Below are 26,948 nucleotides of genomic sequence, written 5' to 3'. Positions count from 1 at the left end.
CACGTGTACACCCTTCTTTCCACCCCCCACCCCTCACGTGTACACCCTTCTTTCCACCCCCCCCACCCCTCACGTGTACACCCTTCTTTCCACCCCCCCACCCCTCACGTGTACACCCTTCTTTCCACCCCCCCCACCCACGTATACACCCTTCTTTCCACCCCCCCCACCCACGTATACACCCTTCTTTCCACCTCCCCCACCACCCACGTATACACCCTTCTTTCCACCTCCCCCACCACCCACGTATACACCCTTCTTTCCACCTCCCCCACCACCCACGTATACACCCTTCTTTCCACCTCCCCCACCACCCACGTATACATCCTTCTCCCCCTCCCTCCTCCTCACGTGTACACCTTCCTTCCACTCCCGACATGTATCCTCCCCCTAGTCTCGTGCCACGCCCTGTCCATTCCAGGGCTCTTCGCCATCGGCATGGCAACAGTAACGTCATCTCACCCTGTATCTAATTGGAGGAAACCCCGTGGCCCAGTCGCAGACTCCCGGTCAACCTAACCTGTCGGGGGGGGGGGGGGAGCGAAGACCCCGCCTAGCTTGTCGACCTTATAGGTCGCCTTCCGCTCGCCGGCTGTCGCTTCCGTCCTTTCATTGGTGGAATCGCCTGTCTGTCAACATGAAGCGCGCGCGCACAGCGGGGAGGAGGCGGGGCCAGATCCGCCCGTCAAGGTAGGAGAAGCGACTGGGCGGGTTTTTTTTTTCCGCTTTCCCCGGGCCAGAGCTGATCCATTTGAAGATCTACTGAGCGTGAGGAAGGTTAGTTTTCACTCTCTGCCTTTGATATTCATTAGTGTGTGTGTGTGGAGGCGAAGCAGAGGGCACATTCGAATAGTTAAGTTGTGCGGGGGTGCCTGTTTTGTTTCAAGGATAAATTCTTTCGGCTTAAAAAAAAATTTGAATTTTAATTTAAATCCGCCATTTTCCTGTTTTTCTTTGGTATTCTGCACTTTGCACATATTAAAAATTAGGGCAGATTGTGGAGGGAAAATGAGCGTTCGTGGAAAAGTCAAGGATTTAGCCACCCGGGTCTCTTAACTGCCCCGCTTTTGTTGTTTCATTGACTACTTTCAATTCGCTCACTTTTTTTTTCCTTTTGAATATCTTGTTTTTGTTAACAGTGACTAGAGGAGGGAGTTAAAAAAAGGGGGAAGAATAAAGTGAACGAAATCCTTGCCCTCCCCTGTGAAAAACACACGAGAGAGAGAGAGCAAACACCCTCTTCCTTCCCCCCCCCCCTCCCCAACACAACAACCCCCCACCCACTCACTCACTCACTCACTCACCCCACTTTCCCAGCTCACCTCGCCCTCAGCCTGGAGTTTGACCAGCCGGAGGGAGAACCATGGAGAACGCCGAGCAGGTCAAGCAGGCCGAACAGGTCAACAGCAACCCGGAGAACGAGGAGCAGGTCCAGAGGGCCAAGCTGGCCGAGCAGGCCGAGAGGTACGAGGACATGGCGGCTGCGATGAAAGCGGTGACCGAGCACGGCTCCGAGCTGACGACCGAGGAGAGGAATCTGCTCTCGGTCGCCTACAAGAACGTGGTGGGGGCCCGCAGGTCGGCCTGGAGGGTCATCTCCAGCGTGGAGCAGAAGAGCGACACCGACGAAAAGCAACTGCAACACACCCGAAGTTACCGGGAAAAAGTGGAGTCGGAGCTGGTTGAAATCTGCAGCGACGTCCTGGTAAGAACAAAGGGGTGGGGTGCATTTGACCCGAAATCATTTCCTTTTTAAATAAAGAAAAACTGCCTTTGAAAAAACTGGGTTGTTTTTTTTAAAAAAAAAACAAATGAGGTTGTCTCCTTCGATGTGCAAAATGTAATTGTGATGTTCTAAGTAATTTTCGAAACATCTTGTGTGTTAAGAAGGATGCTAGAATTGAAAAGAAAAGGAAGGCAAAGGTTTACGAACCGACTGAAATTTAGGAAGTCTGGTTTATGAGTTTTTCAGTTTGAGGCTGTACAAGTTTTTTAGGGCAGTAAGTCATTAGCCTAAACACGTGTTGAAGAAGTTAAAAATCTGAAACACTCCCTCAAACCAGATTTTTCTATGACAGCAGTTTGCGATAACACGATGTGAATTTTAAATCTGTACCCAACTGATCCTCTACTATTACCATTCGCGGACTGACTTTTTTAATGTTAATTTGGAACTAATGTGTTTGGTCATGTTAATGTTGGCTCATCATTGGCAAACGGATGGCAGCTCCTTTTTAATACCCTTTGGATTTGCATAACAGATTACGGACACAAGGAAAATGTGGTTGAAGTTTTTAAACATCCTAGCTGAACGTAATTGTCAAATACAAAACTGTCATCTTTGCCTTGTGTAGGTGCATTTGCTATCTGCTCAACAGTAATGTAATTGCCACTTGCTGAATATAAATTTTCACTTATTTTCTGAATCAGACTGCTTCAGATTAAATGACAGAGCAAAAATGTAATTATAATATCTTGAATTGAGCACCCAAGCTAAATTGTAATTGGCATGACTGATACTGCTTTTAATGTTTCCTGAAATGAAGTCATTTTCACTGCTAAAGGTCTTGGGCCAAAACTATCTCAAAAGATGCAATGGGAAAATGACCCCCCACACCTCTGATTTGAGTGTTAGGTCTTACTGATTTTTGCCACAATTGTAGTAGCTTGTCAAGAAATTTGGTTCAGTAACATTCCAAATCGATGTGTTTGCTGAATGAATAATCAGGATACTGCATAGGAGTGACTGTAAAAGGCTTGTCACACTTTGTGGTAGGTTAGTTTAACTAGGGTGTGTATGCTGGGTGTGGTGAATTTGTGTGCATCACTTACTTTTGGTGATCGTTCTTCATATCTTGCTTTTGTAGCTAACGTTACTTTATAGTAATTATACATATTACAAATCTGGCTGTGCTGTTTAATGAAATATAGCTGACATCATTTTTAGAAGTGGTCAAAGCACTCAAATATTGAAATTTTGTTCAACATATGCTGCAAAATGGATTATAATTAAGACACCATGCCCACTGGTCATTTCCTGGGTTGGCATCTATGTAATAAGCAATCATAAGTGAGAGCCTTGTTTGGTAGCAGCCCCAGGCTGGAGTTCTCAACTTGCCTGTTCTGACTTGCACTTTTTCATATTTTTAGATGTTCTAAATAGAATCTGAATGTGGATTTTTGCTTTATGCTGTTGGGACTTGAGGAAACGTGCAATCAATCAGCATTACGTTTGGAACCTGATAACTTTCTGCATATAGGAAGTTTGAACAACTGCAGGGTGTTAGCAGGTAGAGAAGGGCATATAAAACAAAGTTGACATAGGTTCTGGAGTCTTGAGCTTGAAATTGGCCAGTATCAAAGAATTTGAAATGCAGTGTATCAACTTGTGGAGTTCCTATGATCAGTTTCACTGTGGGGGTCCTCACTAAATGTGGAAATTGTGGCTTTGACTTTGCTGTAAAGAAAGTGATGTGTTTTCCCGTCTGTGACCCCACTACTGTTGTTTTCATGTACTGTCTGCTACATCCAGTCAAATACAGTTAGTAGTGTGGGTACATATCAACAAATGAATTTGCAGTGGGCCACTCAACCACCTCCAGCCTGCTCCATCATTCAGTAAGATTATGGCTGGTCTAATTTCAACCTCAACTTCACATCCCTGCCCACCCTGATAACCTTTCACCCCTCCTTGCTTATCAGGAATCTACTTCTGCCGTTAATATTCAAAGACTCTGTTTCCACTGCCTTTTGAAGAAGAGAATTCCAAAGAGTGGCAACCTTCAGAATTTTTCCTCATCTGTCTTAAATGGATGACCCCTTATTTTCAAACAATAGCCCCTAGTTCTTGATTCTTCCATATGAGGCAACTTCCTTTCCATATCCATACTATTAAGACCCCTCAGAATCTTGTTTAATCAAGTTACCTCTTACACTTAACTCCAGCAGATACAAGCCTAGCCTGTCCAGCCTCTCCTCATAAGACAACTCGCCCATTCCAGTTATTAATCTCAAATGCCTTCTCTGAGCTGATTGACATCCTTAAGATGACCAATACTGTACACAGTTAGCTTATTGCTTCCTGCACCTGCAAACTAATCTTGTGCAATTCATGCACTATGATACCCAGTTCCTTCTGCAATCTGTTGCCATTTAGGTAATTTTTTTTGTCCTGCCAAAGTGGACAGCCTTACGTGGTCCCACATTTATAACCTATCTGCCAGATCTCATCCGGTCACCTAACCTATTTATGTCCTTTAGGAGACTACAGCTTACTTTACTACCCTATGTTGTCATCAGCAAATTTAGCAACCATACCATTGGTCCTTTCATCCAACTCATTTATTTATATAAAATTGTAGAGTTGAAGCCCCAGCACTGATCTCTGTGGCCCACCACTCGTTACATCTCTCAAACCAGAAAATTACCCATTTATGCCTACTGTTTTCCTGTAAGCTAGCCAATCTTCCATCTATGCCAGCATTGCACATTAACTATCTCAAGCCACCTTTTTTAAGATCCTAGGATGAAGTCAACCATTGCCTGGGGACTTTTCAGCCTGCAGCTCCAGTTTGCTCAGCACCACTTCCCTGGTGATTTTGTAACTTTCCTGAGTTCCTCCCTCCCTTCCACTTCCTGACTTAGTTATTTCGGGGATGTTACTTATATCCTCTATAGTGAAGGCCTGTTCAATTCATCTGTCATCTCCTTATTTTCCATTATTAATTCCCAGACTCACTTTCTGTAGCACCAACAGTGGTCATCTCTATTGACCTATCCGTTAACCTAAATTGCCAGTTTACTTTTGGGTGTTATTTTCACTAGTGTGGAGTTTTACTTGGAACTGGTATACATGGCACTGCCTTTGTGCCCTCTGACACAGCATGCTTGACCAATTTCCTGGGCAGCAGCAGGTGCATGGCGGTCTGGATCTCCTGGGAGCTAATGGTGCTGCGCTTGTTGTAATGAGCCAGGTGGGAAACTTGGCCCGTGATGCGCTCAAATGTTGTTGACGAACGAGCTCATGGCCTTGGTGGAGATGCTGGTGTCGGGGTGATCCTGCTTCATCACTCTGTAGATGGAGCAACACTGCTTCCTGGATCTCCTCTTCTTGCTGCCCTTTGTGAGCAACTTTTTCTGTGCATTCTTGGTGCCCTTCTTGGAAACTGTGCTTTCTTCTCATCCACCATGATGACACTAACTTCACAATACTTTTGCTAGCTCTGCTTTCATGTGTCATAATTGCCCATTAGTGTTAGACCCAGTCTTCTCTTCCCTCAAACTGAATGTAAAATTCAACCATTATGATCACTGCCACCTCTGGGTGCCTTCACTAAGATATTTATTAATCCTATCTCATTGCATAATTCTTGGGCGAGTACAGCCTGCTCCATGGTTGGCTCCAGAATGTGCTGATTTAAGAAACTATCCCAAGAACATTCTATGAACTCCTCATCTAGGCTACCTTTGTCCATCTGATTATTCCAGTCTGTATCTAGATTAAAATCCCACATGATCACCATATCATTCTGACCAGCTATTTCGCCTTGCCCCATCCTACCATGTGATTACTGTTAGGGGACCTGTACACCACTCCTACAAGTGGCTTCTTGCTTTTATCATTTCTCATCTCTACCCAAACAGCTTCTATATCCTGGTTTCCTGCACGTGGGTCATTCCTCTCTCTTATGCTAATGTTGTCTTTAATTAAAAGAGGCACCCCTCCACCTTTTCCTCCACCTTTTCCTAACATTTCCTTCGTAAAATCGATGTGCCTTTCCATAATTGGGTCCCAATCTGTCATCTGCAGCCATGTCTCTCTAATGACTATTAATGCAAATGGAGATTAGTAAGTATGATCTATCAGTTCATCTGTTTTGTTTTGAATGCAATGTGCATTCAGATACAGAGCCTTAAGTTTTGCTGTTATTTTTTTGGAGCCTCAAGCCTTATCTATTGATTTACTTGGACTTTTGCTCTCTAAACTTCCCTGTCATGGTCTGTTTATCATTTCCTGTATTAATACCATCCTCTCTTCCCTTGTCTCTACTCTTTGATACACCACATTTGATATCTTGCCCCCATTATTTGGTTTAAAATACTCTACTTCCCTAGTTATGCAGTTCACAAGAACACAGGTATCAATACAGTTCAGATGTAGACTCTTCCAATTTCCCCAATACTGGTGCCAAGGGCCCACTGGAACCCATTTCTTGCACACCAGTCTTTGAGCCACATTCATCTTTTTAATGTTACGTACTCAATGCTAATTTGCACGTTGCTAGATAATCCAGAGTTTATAATCAGGTTCTGTTTTTTAATTTAGTGCCTAGTTCCTCATGCATTCTATGCAGAACCTCTTTCCTAGTTCTACCTATGTTTTTGGCACCTACATGGACCCTGGCAACTGGATCTGCCCCTCCCACTGCAAGTTCTTCTCCAGTCCTGAGCAAATGTCCTTAAACCTACCACCGGGTAGGCAACACAGCCACCTGGACTCTCATTCTTTGTAGAGAATAGTGTCGATTCCTTTGCAGGAAGTGTAATAGAAAGCTAGAAAATCTCAGTCCACTAGGTGTCTATTCAGCCCAATGTCTGTTTGCTTTGGCAGAAAAACAGCTATGTACATAGCTAATCCCACTTTCTGGCTTTTGGTCTGTCGGTTATGGTGCTTCAAGGCATAGCCAAGTATAGGAGCCCCTGTTTTTATGCCAAAGGAAATCCTGTTAATTAAAGACCCAGTATAAAGTAGGTCTTGCCCCAATTTTTGTGCTGCTTGCCATCACCTCCCAGATGAAATTGCTAAATTTGAACTTCATGCCATTTAGCACCAGGTACCTTTTTGTGGCCTGTTTTTCCCCTTGCCACAACCACCCACTTCAATCTAATGTGCCTCTTAAAGTAGCTACAAATTAAAAATTAGACATTAGCTAGCAATGGTTACAGCACAAGCCAGTGTTGGCTCTCTGCAAGAGCAATTTAGCTAGTCCCATTCCTCTGCCCTTTCCAATTGCTAGAAGGCCAAAATGATTAAAAATGTGGCGGAGCATTAGTCTTTACTGACCAGTATTGCAAAAAAGGTGAGTGCTTAAATTTGAGGGCGAGGTGAGCATAGATTCATGAAAAATATTTAAATCGGTTAAGGGTAGACAAGTGTCAGGATCTGACTGAATGATTATATGCCAGGATCCTGAAGGAGGAAATTTATATTTGCAGGGCACTCTCTAGACTTCTAGCAATGTAGTTCCCATTCTTTAAGACGGGGCTCTTAAAAATGAATTAGATTAACATCTATGGCAGGATTAATAATTTCAAAATGAAATTACTATTACCCTCATGAGAGAAAATAACTGCATGGACTCAATTGAGGTTGCAGGGGAGGGAGAAGATGGAGTGGCTGTCGCAGATGTGGATCTTGAAGATTGAGGAGCATGTAGGAGAAGTTTAAAAAAATAACACGTTAGATTTTTTTAAAAAAACTAGGGAGAAATCTGTAGAAATTTAGGGCACTTTTTTCCATGTAGTGGTGTCCTCTGTCCTATTATTAGCCACTTGTATTCATTGTACATATTTAGAGATTTAGGAGTACAAGGCATGATCAAGATTTTGAAAGATATAATTAATTCTGTAGACAAGAAGCAATTCCAAATGGATATTGATTAAAATGGGGGAATGAATGAGTTGATGTAGCACACGGAAAGCAAGTGTAAAGTGTTGGATATTCTTTGAACAAAATTATTTTTCTTTAAATAGGCTCTATCTGTATAAAATAGTCTCTGTGCTGTGCAGTACTAGTCCCCACCCTATATCCTATAGGAAGGGTACAGGACATAAAGGCTGAAGTGTCAGTGTTCTGTTCTAAGATGCAGCCTGGTTTGAGGATAAGATCATAAGACGTAGGAGCAGAAATTAGGCCATTCGGCCCATTGAGTTTGCTCCGCCATTCAATCATGGCTGATAAGTTTCTCAGCCCCATTCTCCCGCCTTCTCCCCGTAACCTTTGATCCCCTTACCAATCAAGAACCTATCTATCTCGGTCTTAAATACACTCAATGACCTGGCCTCCATAGCCTTCTGTGGCAATGAATTCCATAGATTCACCACTCTGGCTAAAGAAGTTTCTGCTCATCTCTGTTCTAAAAGGTTTCCCTTTACTCTGAGGCTGTGCCCTCAGGTCCTAGTCTCTCCTACTATTGGAAACATCTTCCCCTCGTCTACTCTATCCAGACCTTTCAGTATTCTGTAAGTTTCAGTCAGATCCCCCCCCCCCATCATCCTTCTCTCCATTGAGTATAGACCCAGAGTCCTCAAACGTTCCTCATATGTTAAGCCTTTCATTCCTGGGATCATTCTTGTGAACCTCCTCTGGACCCTCTCCAGGGCCAACACATCCTTCCTGAGATACGGGGCCCAAAATTGCTCACAATATTCTAAATGTGGTCTGACCAGAGCCTTATAAAGCCTCAGCAGCACATCCCTACTTTTGTATTCTAGTCCTCTCGAAATAAATTCCAACATTGCATTTGCCTTCCTAACTACCGTGTCAACCTGCAAGTTAACCTTGGGAGTCCTAGTCCAGGATTCTCTTAAGTCCCTTTCCACTCCAGATTTCTGATTTCTCTCCCCATTTAGAAAATAGTCTTTGCCTCTATTCTTCCTACCAAAGTGCATGACCTCACACTTCCCCACGTTGTATTCCATCTGCCACTTCTTTGCCCATTCTCCTAACCTGTCCAAATCCTTCTGCAGCCTGCCTGCCTCCTCATACTACCTGTCCCTCCACCTATCTTTGTATGATCTGCAAACTTAGCCAGAATGCCCTCAGTTCCTTCATCTAAATCATTAATGTATAAAGTGAAAAGTTGTGGTCCCAACACTGACCCCTGCGGAACTCCACTAGTCACCAGCTGCCATCCTGAGAAGGACCCCCTTATCCCCACTCTCTGTCTCCTGCCAGATAGCCAATCTTCTATCTATGCTAGTACCTTGCCTCTAACACCATGGGCTCTTATCTTACCGAGCAGCCTCCTTTGCAGCACCTTGTCGAAGGCCTTCTGGAAGTCCAAGTAGATAACATCCATTGACTCTCCTTTGTCTAACCCACTCGTTACCTCCTCAAAGAATTCTAACAGATTTGTCAGGCACGACCTCCTCTTGATGAAACCATGCTGACTTTGCCCTATTTTATCATGCACTTCCAAGGAAAATACTTGGTGCAGGTAATGGGATAAAGTTTTTTTTTTTTACAAGTGTTAGTTATGCAAGATAAAAACAGGCTTTAGATTTTTCCACTGGTTGAGTGGCCTTAAGTAAAAGATTAAATGCAAGATTTCAAACCAACATGCAGGAGGAACCTCGAGTCCAAGGGTGTAGAATTCCAGGGTTAGAGATTGAAGGAAAAATTGTCAGTAAAATTAGATCTATGAAAGAGAAATGTTTGAAGGGATGAGAATTGTTTGGATAAATTAGACTCTGCATGGAGACTAAATGCCCACAGAACAGATGGGCTAAATTTTCTGTAACTTCTGTGTACTTTACAACACTTAAAAATTGTGATGGGCAAGATCAACATTTTGCTGTCCACTTGCCTGAGAATCACCAAGAACTTATTTCCAGACAGAGGATAAGCATCTCATTGTCTCAATCTTGAATTGGCTTTGCAATCTGGAACAACTAGAGTACTGGCCTGTCTGACCTTGTTTTAGTACAACCAGCAGAGAGGAACTTAGAACAGATCATGGATTGCTGCTTCAAATTTGATCCGTACTGAAGCCCAGTTCTTCATGTGGGGAGCAGTGATATTCCCATGGGATTCATCAACACCAATTTAAACAGTAGCCCAAAGCATCTGCATCTGTTAGATGCATTTCATTTTTTTTAATAAAAGCTTGGGTGGGGAAGAAGGAAGGAAATAGATTGTCAGATTGTCCGTTACCATGGTGGCTTGAGCTGGCATGACTTGGGGTAGGGAGAATGGTGGAGAATGGAATTCCATAGATCCCTGTTATTTTCCTGGTAATCTGTTTATAACCTACAGAAGCATTAGATTTCTTTGAACTGGCTGTATTGATTACCAAAAGTGGCATCAAAAGACAAAAGTTGCCTTAATTATCGTGGGTGTTAAATGCTGGTGTCTAAAAGCACTGGAGCAAATTTTGCTAATGCCAAATAATGCATGTTATCCAACCAGAGGATGCTGTTATGGCTTGTGCTAAGCAGCAGCACTTCAAGAATTCGTGCAGTATTTGTGCCTGACAGTTCAATGTTCTTCAGGTGATCCACATCCTCCATTCATAATGGTGAGATGGGGGAAGCTGATGGCAGTCATTGGTAATTGTTCTTGATGCTATAAATTATCCCACATCAGGGAACTGCGAGTGAGTTTGACAGCCATCAGTTGATGTTTTGATTGCTCAGCCGTGTGGAAGATAAGAGGACAAATCAAATTTTTCACCGGGCAAATAAACAGCGGACCATGGCCTCAATCTACCATTGCTGCAAAGGCAACCTTTGGAAGTTTTGTAGATAAATGTTGTTGGCCACAATCTGTATTTTGAAGTGGTTAAACTCTGCATTGTCAAGATCATACTCAGTGTTGAAGTATTCTTGTAATTTTCTACAATGCTGTTTAATTTATTGAAATTATTGAACAGTTCCAAATTGGAATCAATTTAAGAATTAAACATAATATGGGTGCTGAATCTGAAATAAAGTGCTGGAGAAACTCAGGTCTGGTAGCATCTGTGGAGAGAAGCAATTAATGTTCTGAGTTGAATGAGTCATTTGACTGTTAATTCTGTTTCTCTACATGCTGCCAGACCTGAGTTTCAACAGCACTTTGTTATTACTTAAATTTAAGTTGAACTTAAAAATTGCACCTAATTTTTTAGCCTTTCTGTAAATATTTCTGTATAAATTTACTCTTGGCTAACTAATTTGCTTAAATATAGTCTTTCTAACTTGACAACATTCCTCATCTTCAGTATTTGTTATGCCTGTTTTGGGCACTTGGTTTCAAATTGGAAATTTTCTGCCAGTTTTGTACTTCTGGACATAACTGGGGAACTGTTCTGAGTACACCAGTGGTTGTGGATCTCCTGATTTAAGAAAAGCTTGGAAATGATTGAATTTTCTGTCTCGTCCTTTTTTTCCCTCCCCCTTTTCCCCCCCCCCATCTCTACCACCCAATTTTAATGTGATTGTTACAAGTACTTTTTGGGTATTGGAGAGAATCCAGAAAGTGCCTTGCCATGCCAAATTTTGTGGACTTGGACAATGTTTGTAAGTAGTCTTATTTCTAAAGACAGATGTTTGATTTCATTTGGTAGGAGGAATAGAAGCCACAAACTGCTCGATAATCTAAATAGGTTAGTGCAATGGGATCAAATACACACATCACAAGTAGAAATAAAGATTAACAAAGACGACATGCAAATGAGCTGGGGTTTATTTCTAAATGAGCCAGTGGGGAGGATGTGGAGCTAACTACACATGGAGTGGTTGGGGAGAATAACAGATGCCTTTTAGGGGAAAGCTAAGCACATCAGGGAGAAAGGAATAGGATATTTTGATAGTGAAACACTGGCTGTGGGGAGGCTTGTGTGGAGCATAAATACTAGCTTGGATCTGTTGGGCTGAATGGTCTATTTTGTGATGTAAAACATAGAAAAAACGTGTTAAACATGGACAGAATCTTGGTTAGACCACACTGTTCTGATTGCTTGCACACGCACATCCTCCTTGTAATCTGGCAATCTACAAAGCTGATGCTAGTGCTGAGCAAGTTCAACTATCAGGAAAGATTAAACCGAAGACTTGGGTATTTCAAATTATGGAGAATTTGGAAAGGGCTGACATAAAGACAACCTTTTACACTTTTGGAAGATTTCAAACCTAGGCCCAGAAATTGAGGTGGGGGAGGGAGGAAGGAAATATTGGGAGAATACTGACTGAGAATGTGATTGAGGTGAATAGCTAGGTAAGTACATGAGAAAAGGTTAGGACATGTGATTGAGTGAGATGAATTAAAGTGGAAGGATATTCGTGTGGATTTTAAATGCTGGCATGGATCTGTTTGGTCAAATGGCCTACTTCATGCTGAAAAATTCAAAGTAACTGTTGGACTACCAAGATAACATGGTTACAAACCAAACAATGTGAAGTTTGACTTGACAGTGGGATTATGTATTAGATTCCCCAGTCTGTACTTGGGCCATATAAATGTAGCCTAATCTGGTTCCTTCGCTAAGCAGTTGCACTCAGCTTCTTTAGACACAACACAAGAATAAGTCATTTGGCCCCTCAGGCCTGATCTGGCATTCAGTAAAAACACAGCTGATCTGATTGTGGCCTCACTCCACTTTCCTGTCTGGCCCCATAACCTTTGACTCCCTTGTTGATCAAAAATCTCTGACTCAGCCTCTCCAGCTCATTTGAAAAGAATTCCAGACTTGACGACCCTCTTGAGAGAGAATTTCTCTTAGTCTGTCTTAAATGGGAAACCCCTAATTTTTAAACTGCATCCCCTGGTTCTAGACTTCCCCACAAGGAGAAGCATCCTCTCGTTCCTCTAAACTCCAATGGATACAGGCTCAACCCGCTCAACCTTTTTTCTCATAACTCAACACATTCATGTTGGGGATCAGCCTAATAAACCTTCTCTGAACTGCTTCCAATGCAAGTATATTAAGTAAGGAGTCTAAAACTCTGCAAAATTACTCCTGATGTAATTTCACTAAGACCCAGTAGAGCTATAACAACACTTACTGCCTACTTTTATACTCATCCCTCTTGTAATAAATGCCAACAATACATTTGCCTTCCTAATCACTTACTGTACCTCCATACTAACTTTGATTTATGTAGTAGGACACTTAGATCTCTCTACCACAGGGTTCTGCAGTGTGTCTCCATTTGAATAATATACTGCTTTTTTTTCCTGACAAGTTATCATTTTCCACATACTCCATCTACCAATTTTTTTGCCACTCAGTTAACCTATCTAATCCTTTGTATCCTCCTCACTACTTTTCTTATTTTTGTCATCGTATCAATGCTAAACTCATAATGTAAATATGAAACAGAAGCTACTTTGTCATACCCAATTCATACCATAAATGTATTCTTTGATATTGTTGGAAGATCCAGGGGATTCTGAAAGGGAGGTGGATTAAATGGCAAATTTCATGTGATCTGTCACTCAATTGAGCTTCATGAATGCCAAATGTCCATTTTCAAATTTAGCTAATTACATCCTTAACTTTCCCAATATTGCTGAAAAATAAGGGGTATTAACCTTTATCGTCTCCTCTCTGGACACCACACTTTAGGAGGGATGTGAAGGATGCAGAAAGGCTGCACGAATGGCCCCAGGGATGAGGAACTTCAATTATGTTGGAGCAATTGAGACTCTTGGAGAGAAGGCTGAAAAGAGATTTGATATTCAAAATTGAGTCCGGACAGAGTAGATAGTGGAGACAGGTTTTTTCCCTGGTAAAAGGATCGCGAGTAAAAGCCACCGATTTAGGATAATTGGCAAAAGCAGCGATGGCAACGTAAGACTTTTCACCCAGTGAGTGATTAAGTTCTAGCATGCCCTGCCTGGGAGAGGCAGGTTCAGTCGAGGAATTCAAAAGGGAATTGGATTGTTGTAAATGTACAGAGCTATAGGGAGTGGCACTAGGTACATTGTTCCTATGGAGAGTTGGTGCAGACGTGAGGGGCTGAATGGTCTCCTGTGCTGGAACAATTCTTTGTTAATTTCATTATTATGCACATAAGCACTCATGTTTTGTACAGTAATTTGAATCAAGCAACTTTGCTTGTAAGGAGAAAAATTAAGTAATGTATTCTTCTGCTTTAGTCTTATCCATTCCCTGAAAATCCCCCTCTCCCTCCCACAGTATCTTCACTGTCAACCACTCCACCTCCGTACTGGGATTTGTCACTGCTCACCTTGTCCTCTTTGCACTGACTGCTAAACCTTCCCTCAACCTCAGTTAATAGCTCTCACTCAGCCATTGGATTTTCAATGTTGTTATCCATGTGTTCCACACCAAATGCTACTCTCCAACTCTGTCTGCATCACAAAAAAAAAACACTTCCACATGCTTTCATCTTCCCCCTCCCCTGCCAACAGTTGCACAAAACCCACAGTGAAACACTTACATATCAGAGGATACAAGGCTCTGTCAGTTATCTTTGCAGCTATTAGCTCAAATGTTGCCCACTTCCCCCACCTACTTTCAGTATTCTCTCAATCCGCAAATTGTCAGTCTCTTACTAATACAATGTTTCACACTTTCTCTGTGCTCCTGCTCCAATCAAGCTGGAATTCATCTGGCTTCGTAGTAAGTGTTAAATGCGACTGAATTGATTCAAACTTTCTTTCATACTCTGGGTGCTCATAGAACTTATTTATTACCAAGACAGAAACCATCTAAAACAAAAACAGAAACAGAAATACCTGGAAAAACTCAGCAGGTCTGGCAGCATCGGCGGAGAAGAGCACAGTTGACGTTTCGAGTCCTCGTGACCCTTCAACAGAACTAAGTAAAAAGCAATTTTGCTTGTTAGGAGAAAAATTAAGTAATGTATTCTTCTGCTTTAGTCCTATCCATTCCCTAAAAAAATCCCCCTCTCCCTCCCATAGTATCCTCACTGTCAACCACTCCACCTCCGTACTGGGATTTGCCACTGCTCACCTTGTCCTCTTTGCACTGACTGCTAAACCTTCCCTCAACCTCGGTTAATAGCTCTCACTCAGCCATTGGCTTTTTTACTTACTAATTTTTACTTACTAATTTTTTACTTAGTTCTGTTGAAGGGTCATGAGGACTCGAAACGTCAACTGTGCTCTTCTCCGCTGATGCTGCCAGACTTGCTGAGTTTTTCCAGGTATTTCTGTTTCTGTTTTTGTTTTGGATTTCCAGCATCCACAGTTTTTTGTTTTTTATATTTTTAGAAACCATCTAACTTCTGCTTTCCTGTTATGTTGGATTCATTCTCCCTTTCTGGTCCGTATTCTCCTCCCACTAAGAACCTTCCCAAAAGTTACCTTAAGTAATGAAACTAAATCTGTCCTTGTTCTGTTGTCGACATGTGATTGTCTGCATCAGCCGCTGGTTCATGACTAGTAGGGTGGGTAATCAGTTAACATCAAGTGAAGCAAGATTTAAGTTTATAATTTCTTTTCATAAAATCTTAATTAAAAGACAACTACAGAACAAAATACACTAACTACCCAAATGTATTTAAGGTTGAAGGAAAATTTAAGTTTTGTGCATTTTGGTGTTCGCTGCCTTTGCTACTATATTTATGCTGCTCTGTTACACAGCGCAAGGGTAGATTTATTTCACTAATCCCTTCAATTAAGTTGTAACTGAGATCTAATGCATTGATGCTTTAAGTGATTAACTTTTTAAATGTATAACTGAAAGTGACATCTATAGTGCTCTTTTTAGGATGCTAGTATGAATCACGAATCTAAAAACACCTTTTGGTTTTTGCAGTCTTAATATGCAACAATACCTGAAAATTGTGGCATGTTTAATTTCCACTAAAACTGCCAGCAGTCCAAATTGTCTTCCTTTTAAAATGTTTGTTTTCTGTTGTTGTTGTCATTTTCTCCCTGCATCTTTTGTCCCATTCTGTCTCTTTTCCTGAGGGTTTTAAGCTTGTGATTTACCACAATTTTATACATGACCTGAATGGTCTATGTATAAAAACTACATGAACCATAAATATTTCCTCTATCTGTTCATGTTTCAAAATGACAACTTCAGATAGAAAATTGAATTGGTGAAAAGTATTGCATAAACTTGATACCACTTTGCAGTTGTGCTAGCTTGATGTGTATGCAAACATCCACATTTAAATGTGGATGTTACTTCCATTCTACTGAGATGAGCTTTTGGATGAGGTATTAGTGTGGGAGACAGGCAAAGTCAGCAGCATGGTGATGAGTTAGTACAACATGGAAGATGTAATGAAGTGTATGGAAGTGGGCAGAAAGCTCGAGTCCATATCTGCTCAATGAATGAGAGCCAATGCTGTTCTGAAGCACCATGGCACATCATTTTTACATTGTGTTGTATAGGTGCATGCTACCGCTACTGCCGAAGGACCATTCTGAAGAATTTGATGGTTGAGGATAGATCATTAGACTAAAGGTGATGCAGGAAATAGAAGGGAAGGTGATGCTTGGAGTACTTTGGCTGTAATTTAGAAGCAGAACCTAGCTGGGTAGCTTGGTGGCATTGCAGAATGAGCAGCATTGGGAGAGGATGGTGTGATGAATGAGCAATAGGCTTTTTTTTTTTTAAGCCCTTCTCTGCAAGTGAGAAATAAGACTATAGTGATAATTTCAGTTGATTTTTCTTTCTTTTTCCCCACCATCGCAAACCCTCTCTGCAGAAAGAAAATGCTGCTATTTAGCACAGCAGTAGTGCCACAATACTAGAGGGTGCCTTCAGTGTGAAGACAGGACTTGTTCTCCTAAGGACTGCAGTGGCCACTCCTACCAATTCAGTCATAGACTGAATCAACTGAGGATGGGGTCAAATAGGTTTTCCCATATAGTGTTCTTACTACGTGCCCAGTCTTGATTCACTAGTGGTGCTGCTGAGCCACTCTGGTGGGCTATTGTCCCCACCCAGAGTACATTTCAAATCTTTGCAGTGCTCCATGCTCCTATGTGGTGTCCAAAGTGTAGCACTGATTCCTCAGCTGAGGGAGTGGATGGGTAAGATGATGGGGCTTGATCTGATACCATGAGACGTCAAGGGTTCCAGGGTCAATGTTGAAAACTCTCTGGGCTGCTTTCTTCTGACTTTATAGCAGTGTCACCCCCTTTTTGGGTCTATCCTGGTGGGGCAGGACATAGTCCAGAAAAGGTAATGGAGTTTAAGACATTGCAAGAGATGATTCAGTGAATATGACTGTCGGCTGTTGCTTGACTAGCCTGTGGCACGTCCCTAGATGTGAGTGAGGAGTTTGCAGGGTTGGCAGGGCATGTTGTGCTTTTGTCATTTGCATTGCCTAGCTCTATGCTGGCTGGTCCATCTGGTTTTAATCTTAGACTTGTGCGACAGTTTTTAATGCAACTCTGGCTTACTAGGCCATTTTAGGGAACAGTTGTGTCAAACAAATTGCCATGGGCCTTGATTTCATACGTAGGCCAGACTAGGACAGGACAGCAGATCTCCTCCCCTGAAGGACATAAGTGAGCTATATGGGTTTTTAATGACAATCCAGTAATTTGATTATTTTAATGAGACTAGTGTTTTAGCTGCCATGGTGAGATTTAAATATGTCTCTAGACCATTAGTCTGGGCCTCAATTACTAGGCTGGTAACTTTGCTGCCTGTATTGTGATGGTATCAGTGATAGAGTTTCAGGTGAGCTGAACTTTACAAGTGGAGAGTAGAAAGCTGGTCAAGAACATTATCGCCTCAGATCCAATTATTTCCATGATGTGAGTCAGGATTCCAGTAACAGATGTGCTGAGTTATGGGTGAATGTAGATAATGTTAATTGGTGGTTTTTTGCACTGGCATATGGGTTTGGAAGCTTGGCTCTGAGTTAACCTGACAGGTGAAGTGGGGTTCTTATTTAACTGGAAATTGGACGTGCATAGTTTTTGGTCAATGATTCAATTTATAAGAGGAGAACCAAGTAATTGCATCCCACTGTGGGCATGGAATTGGAGCATGATATAGTCGAGTTTGCAGTCTTATTTATTCATAGAATGCATGCATTTCTGGAAAAGCCACATTTGTTGTTCAACCCTATTTGTCATTGAACTGAGTAGTTTGCTAGGTGCAATTTAGACAGTTCTGTCTGGAGTCACATGTAGGCCAGCAGATTTCCTTCTCTGAAGAAAATAGGTTTTCTGACAATCGAAGATAGTTGTTACAGTCATCATTACTGAGTAGCTTTACTCTGCGAGCTGCTGTGATGGGATTTGAACCCATGCCCCCAAAGCATGAGCCTCTCTCTCTGGATTACCAGTCTAGTGACATCACTGTTATGCCACTGTCTCCTCTTGCGGAGATCAAGAAGGATGACATATGGAATACTATTGGAGTTGTTTTGGTCCAATGGCAGATGCTTGTGCAGATTTAGGAAATAATTTGTTGGGAAGACTGAAGGAAAGAGGGTTTGAGATGAGGTAGCATTTTGCAAGAGCATAGATTACCTGTTAAAAGAATTGGTGAATGATTGTGATTTTTAGAAGGGACTGGCCATGCCTGAAAAGAGGAAACTATTAACAATGTCACTTAGAGCACAAGCAAGGGAAGCTGGGTGGTGATCAATTCAGTGGGGATGAGGTTAAGGAAATGGGTTAATGGGGAATTTGGAGAGGACGGGTTTGACTTGGGCAATAAGAAGGAAACGGGTAACTTAAGTTTATGAACTTCTTCCATATGTTGAGTGGAGAGGGCAGGGTAAAAGATTTTAAGAGTAGTGGAGAGAGAAACTCCTTGGTACTACAGGATAATCTGGAGTGAGATCTAACAGCACATGATATGCTCTAGCCAGATCTGGTGAAAGAAGGGTTAGCTGTTTGTACATCAATACGTTGAAGTCTGGGTCCCTTTTTTGAACTTGAAGGAGCAAGGATGGGGAGGGGGTGGTAGCATACCATAGGGAATGACTGATTGAATGGGAGCAAATAAAATTTTGGGCAGGAAAAAAATAGGTGTGGCAGTATTGTGAATGGAGAGCTGATTGATTAGTTGCTCCTATTTTTATCCTTGGTGTTTTAATTTCAGATTTCCAACATTATACTGTTGGAAGTACTCAGCTGGTCAAGCAGCATCTGTGGTGAGAAACAGTTAACATTTCAGGCCAGTGACCTTTTTGATACAGGCTACCAGACCTGAGTTCCCAGCATTTTTTTTTTTTGCTCATATTGCTCGAGTGCTATGTTGTCTTCACCAAAATCCCCAACCATACATGGAAATCGTGCGCATTAGTTTGGGTAAGTTTGTGACACTTAATACTCCTGAAATAGGCTCTTAACTTTGACTTCTTTCTATTTAGGGATTGTTGGATAATTACTTGATTCCCAAAGCTGGTAATTCTGAAAGCAAGGTCTTCTACCTGAAAATGAAAGGAGATTACTACCGGTACCTTGCTGAAGTTGCTTCTGGAGAGGACCGAAAAAGTATGTTTTATTTAAAAATTATTCCCATTGGAAACTGTAAATTGAATTTCTGTACTGCAATGCTTGTGACACCAAGTTTTAAAAAAAAAAAGACTAATAGCTATTAATATGGATTTTTTGCTGAGGGTATACCTATCCCAAAAGATGGATATGCGCCTGTTTGTTTTGGTGTGATTTTCCTGATAGTTGTCAGCTGCCTTGAATATATTCCAGGTAATGGCTTGGTGTGCTAATGGATGAATTTGAATTCATGGGCTGAAGGTGTCCTAGAGGAGAATGTTACACAGCTTCAAATAACTTGTACAACACTCATTACATTATAGCACTACTGCCATTCTAGTTGTGGTCAAAATGACAAATCAACCAGTATCTACAATACAATTGCAAATTTGGAAATTAAGACAATGTTAGCAATTGTAACTTTGCTGAATCAATGATGGATAGAATTTCACAAGACAGTTCTTCAATTTAATACTTTTTTTATTCCTGTAGAAACGATAGGAAACTCTCAAACCGCCTACCAGACAGCCTTTGAAATCAGTAAGGAACATCTGCCTTCAACGCATCCGATCCGTTTGGGTCTTGCTCTTAATTTCTCTGTATTCTACTATGAGATTCTCAACTCTCCAACTGAAGCCTGTGATCTAGCAAAAAAAGTAAGTTGTACATTTTTTTCAATTCCGCTTAGCTTAAGTGAAAATTTTCATCAAGTTGTCAGATCTGCACGTGTAAATTGTAATGTTTGAAAATTTTCCTTTAGCATTTTATCCACTCCGGAAGGTCCTGAATCTTGATGCTGAGGTCCAGAATCTTGTCACAAAATGTACAAACCTCAACAATAACTGCCAATAACCTGTTTGACTAATAGTTCAGAGCAGTGTCTGACCCAGTGCTCATCTGACTAATGTGTGCACTTGGAACCAGGGGCTACCACATAATGTCCATCTGGATCACTAGCTTTATTTTTCCCTTCTGTTGTTCTGGTTGAGTTGAGGTAAAGAAAGAGTGTGGACATTGAACCTGAGACCATGCTGACAGGCAAATGGGCTCTTGAAATCGAGACTTTGTCTAAGAGATTTGGAATGCGGTTTGTATGGCATGATCACTGAAGTAGTCACTGATCATTTGAAGATTTGTTGGTTGGGTGATGGGTCAACTTGGTGTTAATAGTCAAAGGCTCACCGATCACTTATTCATCTTGCAACAGTCCCATCCTAGCAGCAGCTGTGGTGTTGTCCAAACAATGACATGGTTTAAAAATATCCACATACTAAACTTGAAGGCAGGCTTAAAAATGCCCATCTAGCCACTGACGAGGCTATTGCTTGGCTCTGTAACTACACAGTAAATAAAGTCCCATGTGAGGTAATCTGATTGTTTTGAACTTAACAATATGAGCAACAACAGTTGAAATGGATTCTGAAAAATTTCCCGTTCTTCCTTTTGAGGGAGGGGCATCCCAAATGGGTTGTTTTCACCTCAAGTCTTGTTTCCAGAAGTCATGAACATTTCAAATTTGTGGGGGCCCAAAGAAAATATTGGATTTTGGTATCAAATTGGCTGAAGGGTAGAAAACCGTAGTTTGAATTAAAAGTACTTGGTGTTCAGATCTCACTGCTTTTATGTGGATATAGATAATGTTAAATTAATGTAACTTGCAGGTGGTACTGTAATAACAGGGACAGTGGAATTTGAAGGGCTTGCTGAAATTATAAAATGAGCTGTGTAGAAGAGACTAGACTGAATCTGCTCTTCCCCCATCCTTAATTTCCACTTGCAAATTTTAACAGCCACTGATTATCCTCACTGGCTCATCTACAATTGGTTGCTGTTTAAAGTAGCAATTTTTTGTGAAGAGACTTTTTTAAAGAAATGCACACCTGAATTTGAGACATAAATATGAAATTACTGCTGCCTTGGGTGATCAGTCTGATTGCATCAGCAAAAGGATATGGAGTCACTCAAGCAACCATAGAGGACAAATTGTCATGAAGCTAGACGGCAGAAATTTTAAGTGCTGTTAAAAATCTGTGCACATCTAAAATGACATTGCAGCAGAACCATTTGAATGCTACATGTGATCTTCCTGGAATTCCAAAATATTGGAAAACCTTTAGAATTGCAGAAGAAATCTGGTTTATCAGTCTCTAGAATTTACATGGGATGTGCCAAGTTATTTTAATGTCAACAGAGCCAATGAATTGAATTAGGCTTCCATCAGCCATGTGCATTACTTAAAAGACTTGATTTTATTTTGTTTTTTTTCTGGAAGCTTCCAGTTGGACACTCCTTTGTGACAATCTTGGTGGAGAAATAGAGCACTTGTTGTTCAAGAAGATTGAAAAAGTTTCTGATTTTTCTCAGGAGTGCGTTCTTTCTCAGGAGTGCGTTCTTTCTCAGGAGTGCGTTCTTTCTCAGGAGTGCGTTCTTTCTCAGGAGTGCGTTCTTTCTCAGGAGTGCGTTCTTTCTCAGGAGTGCGTTCTTTCTCAGGAGTGCGTTCTTTCTCAGGAGTGCGTTCTTTCTCAGGAGTGCGTTCTTTCTCAGGAGTGCGTTCTTTCTCAGGAGTGCGTTCTTTCTCAGGAGTGCGTTCTTTCTCAGGAGTGCGTTCTTTCTCAGGAGTGCGTTCTTTCTCAGGAGTGCGTTCTTTCTCAGGAGTGCGTTCTTTCTCAGGAGTGCGTTCTTTCTCAGGAGTGCGTTCTTTCTCAGGAGTGCGTTCTTTCTCAGGAGTGCGTTCTTTCTCAGGAGTGCGTTCTTTCTCAGGAGTGCGTTCTTTCTCAGGAGTGCGTTCTTTCTCAGGAGTGCGTTCTTTCTCAGGAGTGCGTTCTTTCTCAGGAGTGCGTTCTTTCTCAGGAGTGCGTTCTTTCTCAGGAGTGCGTTCTTTCTCAGGAGTGCGTTCTTTCTCAGGAGTGCGTTCTTTCTCAGGAGTGCGTTCTTTCTCAGGAGTGCGTTCTTTCTCAGGAGTGCGTTCTTTCTCAGGAGTGCGTTCTTTCTCAGGAGTGCGTTCTTTCTCAGGAGTGCGTTCTTTCTCAGGAGTGCGTTCTTTCTCAGGAGTGCGTTCTTTCTCAGGAGTGCGTTCTTTCTCAGGAGTGCGTTCTTTCTCAGGAGTGCGTTCTTTCTCAGGAGTGCGTTCTTTCTCAGGAGTGCGTTCTTTCTCAGGAGTGCGTTCTTTCTCAGGAGTGCGTTCTTTCTCAGGAGTGCGTTCTTTCTCAGGAGTGCGTTCTTTCTCAGGAGTGCGTTCTTTCTCAGGAGTGCGTTCTTTCTCAGGAGTGCGTTCTTTCTCAGGAGTGCGTTCTTTCTCAGGAGTGCGTTCTTTCTCAGGAGTGCGTTCTTTCTCAGGAGTGCGTTCTTTCTCAGGAGTGCGTTCTTTCTCAGGAGTGCGTTCTTTCTCAGGAGTGCGTTCTTTCTCAGGAGTGCGTTCTTTCTCAGGAGTGCGTTCTTTCTCAGGAGTGCGTTCTTTCTCAGGAGTGCGTTCTTTCTCAGGAGTGCGTTCTTTCTCAGGAGTGCGTTCTTTCTCAGGAGTGCGTTCTTTCTCAGGAGTGCGTTCTTTCTCAGGAGTGCGTTCTTTCTCAGGAGTGCGTTCTTTCTCAGGAGTGCGTTCTTTCTCAGGAGTGCGTTCTTTCTCAGGAGTGCGTTCTTTCTCAGGAGTGCGTTCTTTCTCAGGAGTGCGTTCTTTCTCAGGAGTGCGTTCTTTCTCAGGAGTGCGTTCTTTCTCAGGAGTGCGTTCTTTCTCAGGAGTGCGTTCTTTCTCAGGAGTGCGTTCTTTCTCAGGAGTGCGTTCTTTCTCAGGAGTGCGTTCTTTCTCAGGAGTGCGTTCTTTCTCAGGAGTGCGTTCTTTCTCAGGAGTGCGTTCTTTCTCAGGAGTGCGTTCTTTCTCAGGAGTGCGTTCTTTCTCAGGAGTGCGTTCTTTCTCAGGAGTGCGTTCTTTCTCAGGAGTGCGTTCTTTCTCAGGAGTGCGTTCTTTCTCAGGAGTGCGTTCTTTCTCAGGAGTGCGTTCTTTCTCAGGAGTGCGTTCTTTCTCAGGAGTGCGTTCTTTCTCAGGAGTGCGTTCTTTCTCAGGAGTGCGTTCTTTCTCAGGAGTGCGTTCTTTCTCAGGAGTGCGTTCTTTCTCAGGAGTGCGTTCTTTCTCAGGAGTGCGTTCTTTCTCAGGAGTGCGTTCTTTCTCAGGAGTGCGTTCTGAACTCTGGTTAGAAGCGTGCTATTATACACAACAACACTGCATGTCCTGAAATGTATGGCTTGAGGAACTTGTCCATCTTAGAATACCACTTCTAAGTTTTAGCCGATGGTGCTTGACTCACAAAAGGTCCTACTGGAAGGAGTAACTTGTTCATTTAAGTCAATGTTTGAATTTGTTCATTGTTAGAAATTGAGATCTTGCAACAGCAGCTTCATGTCAAGAAGAGGGGGAATTTGGTGAAGCTCGCCAGCTTTGAGCTGCAAAGCTTTTGGGAACAACTTCAGTCGGCAGTACTAATCTTTCCTGATAATCACTGATTATATTGCAAATTATTACTCTTCAGTCACCTGACCCTCCATCAAAACTGGATATGAATTACTGAATTTGATGACGTCTGACCCTGACTTCAGCATCCTATCCTAGTGCTCTCTGGTATTCAGTATTATGTACACTGCACATCCAGTGACGTGTCTGCCAATTTTTAAAAATTCATTTACAGGATGTGGGCCTCACTGGCTAGGCCAGCACTTATTGCTGCATCCCTAACTGCCTTGAAGGTGGTGGTGAACTGCCTCCTTGAACCACTGCAGTAATTGAAAAACCAATTACTCATGATTGATTTACAGAATTTCAAAATAACTGCTTTTGTTCATATTTCACAAATGCAGATTATAAAGTTAGTATTTAAACTCAAATTTATCTTTGAAATTCCAAATGCAGTAAACAATTACTTTCACTTGTTTGTTATCCTATTTATGTAGTCTATAAAGCCCAACTGAGTTTATATTTACTCCAAGCCTCTGACTGTTTACATCCTGTGCCCCCCCCCCCACCAAAACCAAATGCATCTAGTCCCATATGTATGCATCAGTAATTCAACCACTGACTCTGTTTACATCCTGTGCCCCTGTCCCCAAAACCAAATATATCTAGTCCTGTTATGCACCAGTAATGTAACTACTCTGGCTGTGCATTTGATGTTTGCACTGCTCCTCCCTGTTCAGAGAATCTTTGAGCCGTTTAGTGGCCATCTTCTCTGCTCCTTTTGTAGTGAACATTCCCACATATGGAAATAATAGAATCCCAGCCTGCTCGATTTTTGCGTTGTCCGTTCTAGTAAAGTTCCATTTTCCCCAGTGCTTAAATATTCTTGTGCCTCTACCTATGTAGTTTAATTTTCTATATGTGGGTCTCCTTTATTCCTCCTGTGAATCATGTCAACACTTTGATATTGAATTTAACCTCCCCATTTATTTGATCACTAAGCAGGTTTGTCATCTTGTATTATGATGCTAAAAAGACCATAGTACAAACATATGGCTATATTCCTCAAATTGGTATCAGCACTACACTATTTTTGGTTATTTGCTTATAACTTGCATTAGTTCATGTGATTTTTCAGTCCACAGAATAAGATTAGGCAGACTTGGCTAGAAAGTGTTTGTTAATTAGTACCATTTAATACATTGTCAACTTGATTCTGCTTTTCATAAGCTGTCTTGAGGAGCCATGTCTATTTTCCCACCTAGAAATTATTGCAATTTCTTGACTAGCAGTAGCATGTAGAGAAGTGTTTTTTTGGGGTGAAGGGGGTGGGAGGAGGTAATTTCCCCCTTTTTTTTTTTCTCTAACATCCTTTATCTGTTTCCACCTTTTAGGCATTTGATCAGGCTATTCGAGATCTGGATATTCTCCAGGATGATAGCTATAAAGACAGCACCCTCATTATGCAGTTGCTTAGAGACAACCTTACAGTAAGTTTCTTAAACTTGTCCTTCATAATTTTAATGAAGGTTGAAGCTGCAGGACTGAACAGTTTTCCTATGAGCCATAAACTGCATACACTTGCATTCTTCATGCATCTGAATTCATACTGTTTTGTATCTAATTGGGAGGAGTGTCTTTATGTTTGCATGAGTAACAATATGGGAAAGGTTGTATGTAGAAGGTTGCATGAGTAATGAATATGACTGTTACTTGTTGCAGCCATGAGTATAATTGACATTTGATTTTTAGCAAATCACAAAACTGATAACTGATGACTTTTAAAAACACACTGCCTGGGATCTAGTTAAATAAAATATTATCACAGTCACCTAGGCAAGAGATGAAGCATAGTATGTGGGAGAAGCGCACAACATCAGTAACCAAGAAAAGTTCTTAGACTCATTTTATGACCGTATTCAACTGAAACATTGATGCAGTGGCTAACCTGGAGAATGAAATAATGTGGTTTTTACAATTGCCAGTGACTCAATGTTGACTGGAGTTATCCATACAAATAGTTCATGCATTAGGAAAAAGCATGAATTTTGTATGAGAATACGGGGTTTTTGAAGGCAATTTTTTGGTTATTTGACAATGTATATTCCCTATTGCATAGTGCAGAATGGATCCCTTTCCAGCAGTATTGCAACTTGTGATGTCCTCCATTTGTTGGAATTTGTTTTTAATTTAGAGCATTACAAATGAGAATCTAAGGTAACATTATTTTTTTCTTCCTCCCTAGTTATGGTCAAGTGAGAGTCCAGCACCAGCTGATAATGAAACCTGTGCAGCCGAGCCTGGAGATAACAACTAAATACGCATAGGGTCCAATTCCCAAAATCTTCTTACACTTCTCCATTCCTTACTGCTCCACTCAATACCTATAACAATGAAAACTCATCAGTACTGTATGGAAATAGCTATGTATGGAAAATCTCCAATTAGTCTTTATATACACACTGCTTTAAAAGAAGTTTATTCCTTGGTTTGTGTTGGTGGTCTGCCTTCCTGGTGTGCAGCTAATGCTGTAGAAGCATATATAGTTAACTTTATAACATGAATAACCTCAATGTAGAGGTCAATGTTAAATATTATAAAGAATTACTTGCAGTGTTTGTATTGTGAACATAATTGGTAGAAATTTGCTGCACTAGACAGTGATTCGGTTATGCTGCCTTTTTTTGCTTGCACCCACACTTAACCTTCTGATGTTCTATTCAAATTATCCTACTGGTATTGGCTTGTGTTTTGCATTGTCAACTCTTTTTTCCCCTGCACCCCCATTCCCTTGGTGACATGCATTTACAATTTACAGCAACTTGGCATAATAAAGCAAAGTAGCTGTTGCACACACGCCTGTATTCTGCAGGAGGACTGTCCTTATGTTCTGCAATAAAATGATGAGTTATTTTGTAAAGTTGAGGCTGAAGGCATTCAAATGTACAATCAAGTTGAAGATAAAGTACCTTGATTTTGGAATTCTATGAATCTTCACTTTTTTTAAAAAAAACTACAAATACACACCTGTCCATGTCATTATGGTATTCACTTGTGTACTGTTACAGCATGTGTTCTGCTAAAGTTTGAGGTTGTGCTTGTGAACAGTCACAAGCCTGACTTTTTGATACACTGGAATGGGAAATACAACTTCCTAATTTGTGCCCAATATATCTTTTTAAAAAGCATAGTATTTCTTTGCAGGCTTGTACACATGTAAGGGGGTCTTCAGTGAGATTTGGACCACTATAATTACTTACCATTTATCATAATCCCCAAGCCTTGTGGAAATGTTAATGCCCTATGTAACATGAAATAAATGATGTTTTGTAAACCCTA

At 41.5% G+C, this 26,948-nt stretch overlaps 1 protein-coding gene across 3 annotated transcripts; it reads left to right on the top strand.

The window, feature by feature from the left end:
• The first annotated feature begins 655 nt into the window (after positions 1-655).
• On the top strand, positions 656-26,948 carry LOC121277971 (14-3-3-like protein). 3 transcript variants are annotated; one of them, XM_041187905.1, is made up of 6 exons: positions 656-777; positions 1,318-1,705; positions 19,045-19,168; positions 19,661-19,824; positions 25,004-25,099; positions 25,855-26,948. In XM_041187905.1, exons 2-6 carry the CDS (start codon positions 1,364-1,366, stop codon positions 25,924-25,926), a joined length of 798 nt encoding a protein of 265 aa, XP_041043839.1. In that variant the 5' UTR covers positions 656-777; positions 1,318-1,363; the 3' UTR covers positions 25,927-26,948. The 3 variants fall into 3 exon arrangements, 2 of the variants coding, with proteins under 2 accessions (XP_041043839.1, XP_041043838.1); XR_005943028.1 differs by having other exon boundaries at positions 682-777; positions 1,140-1,705; positions 19,661-19,828; positions 25,855-25,878; XM_041187904.1 differs by having other exon boundaries at positions 684-777; positions 1,140-1,705.

The sequence above is a fragment of the Carcharodon carcharias genome, chromosome 5 (assembly GCF_017639515.1).
Source record: "Carcharodon carcharias isolate sCarCar2 chromosome 5, sCarCar2.pri, whole genome shotgun sequence".
NCBI classification, from domain to species: Eukaryota; Metazoa; Chordata; class Chondrichthyes; order Lamniformes; family Lamnidae; genus Carcharodon; species Carcharodon carcharias.
The sequence above is the reverse complement of the archived record's forward strand: the minus strand, read 5'-3'. Positions and strand labels throughout refer to the sequence as shown.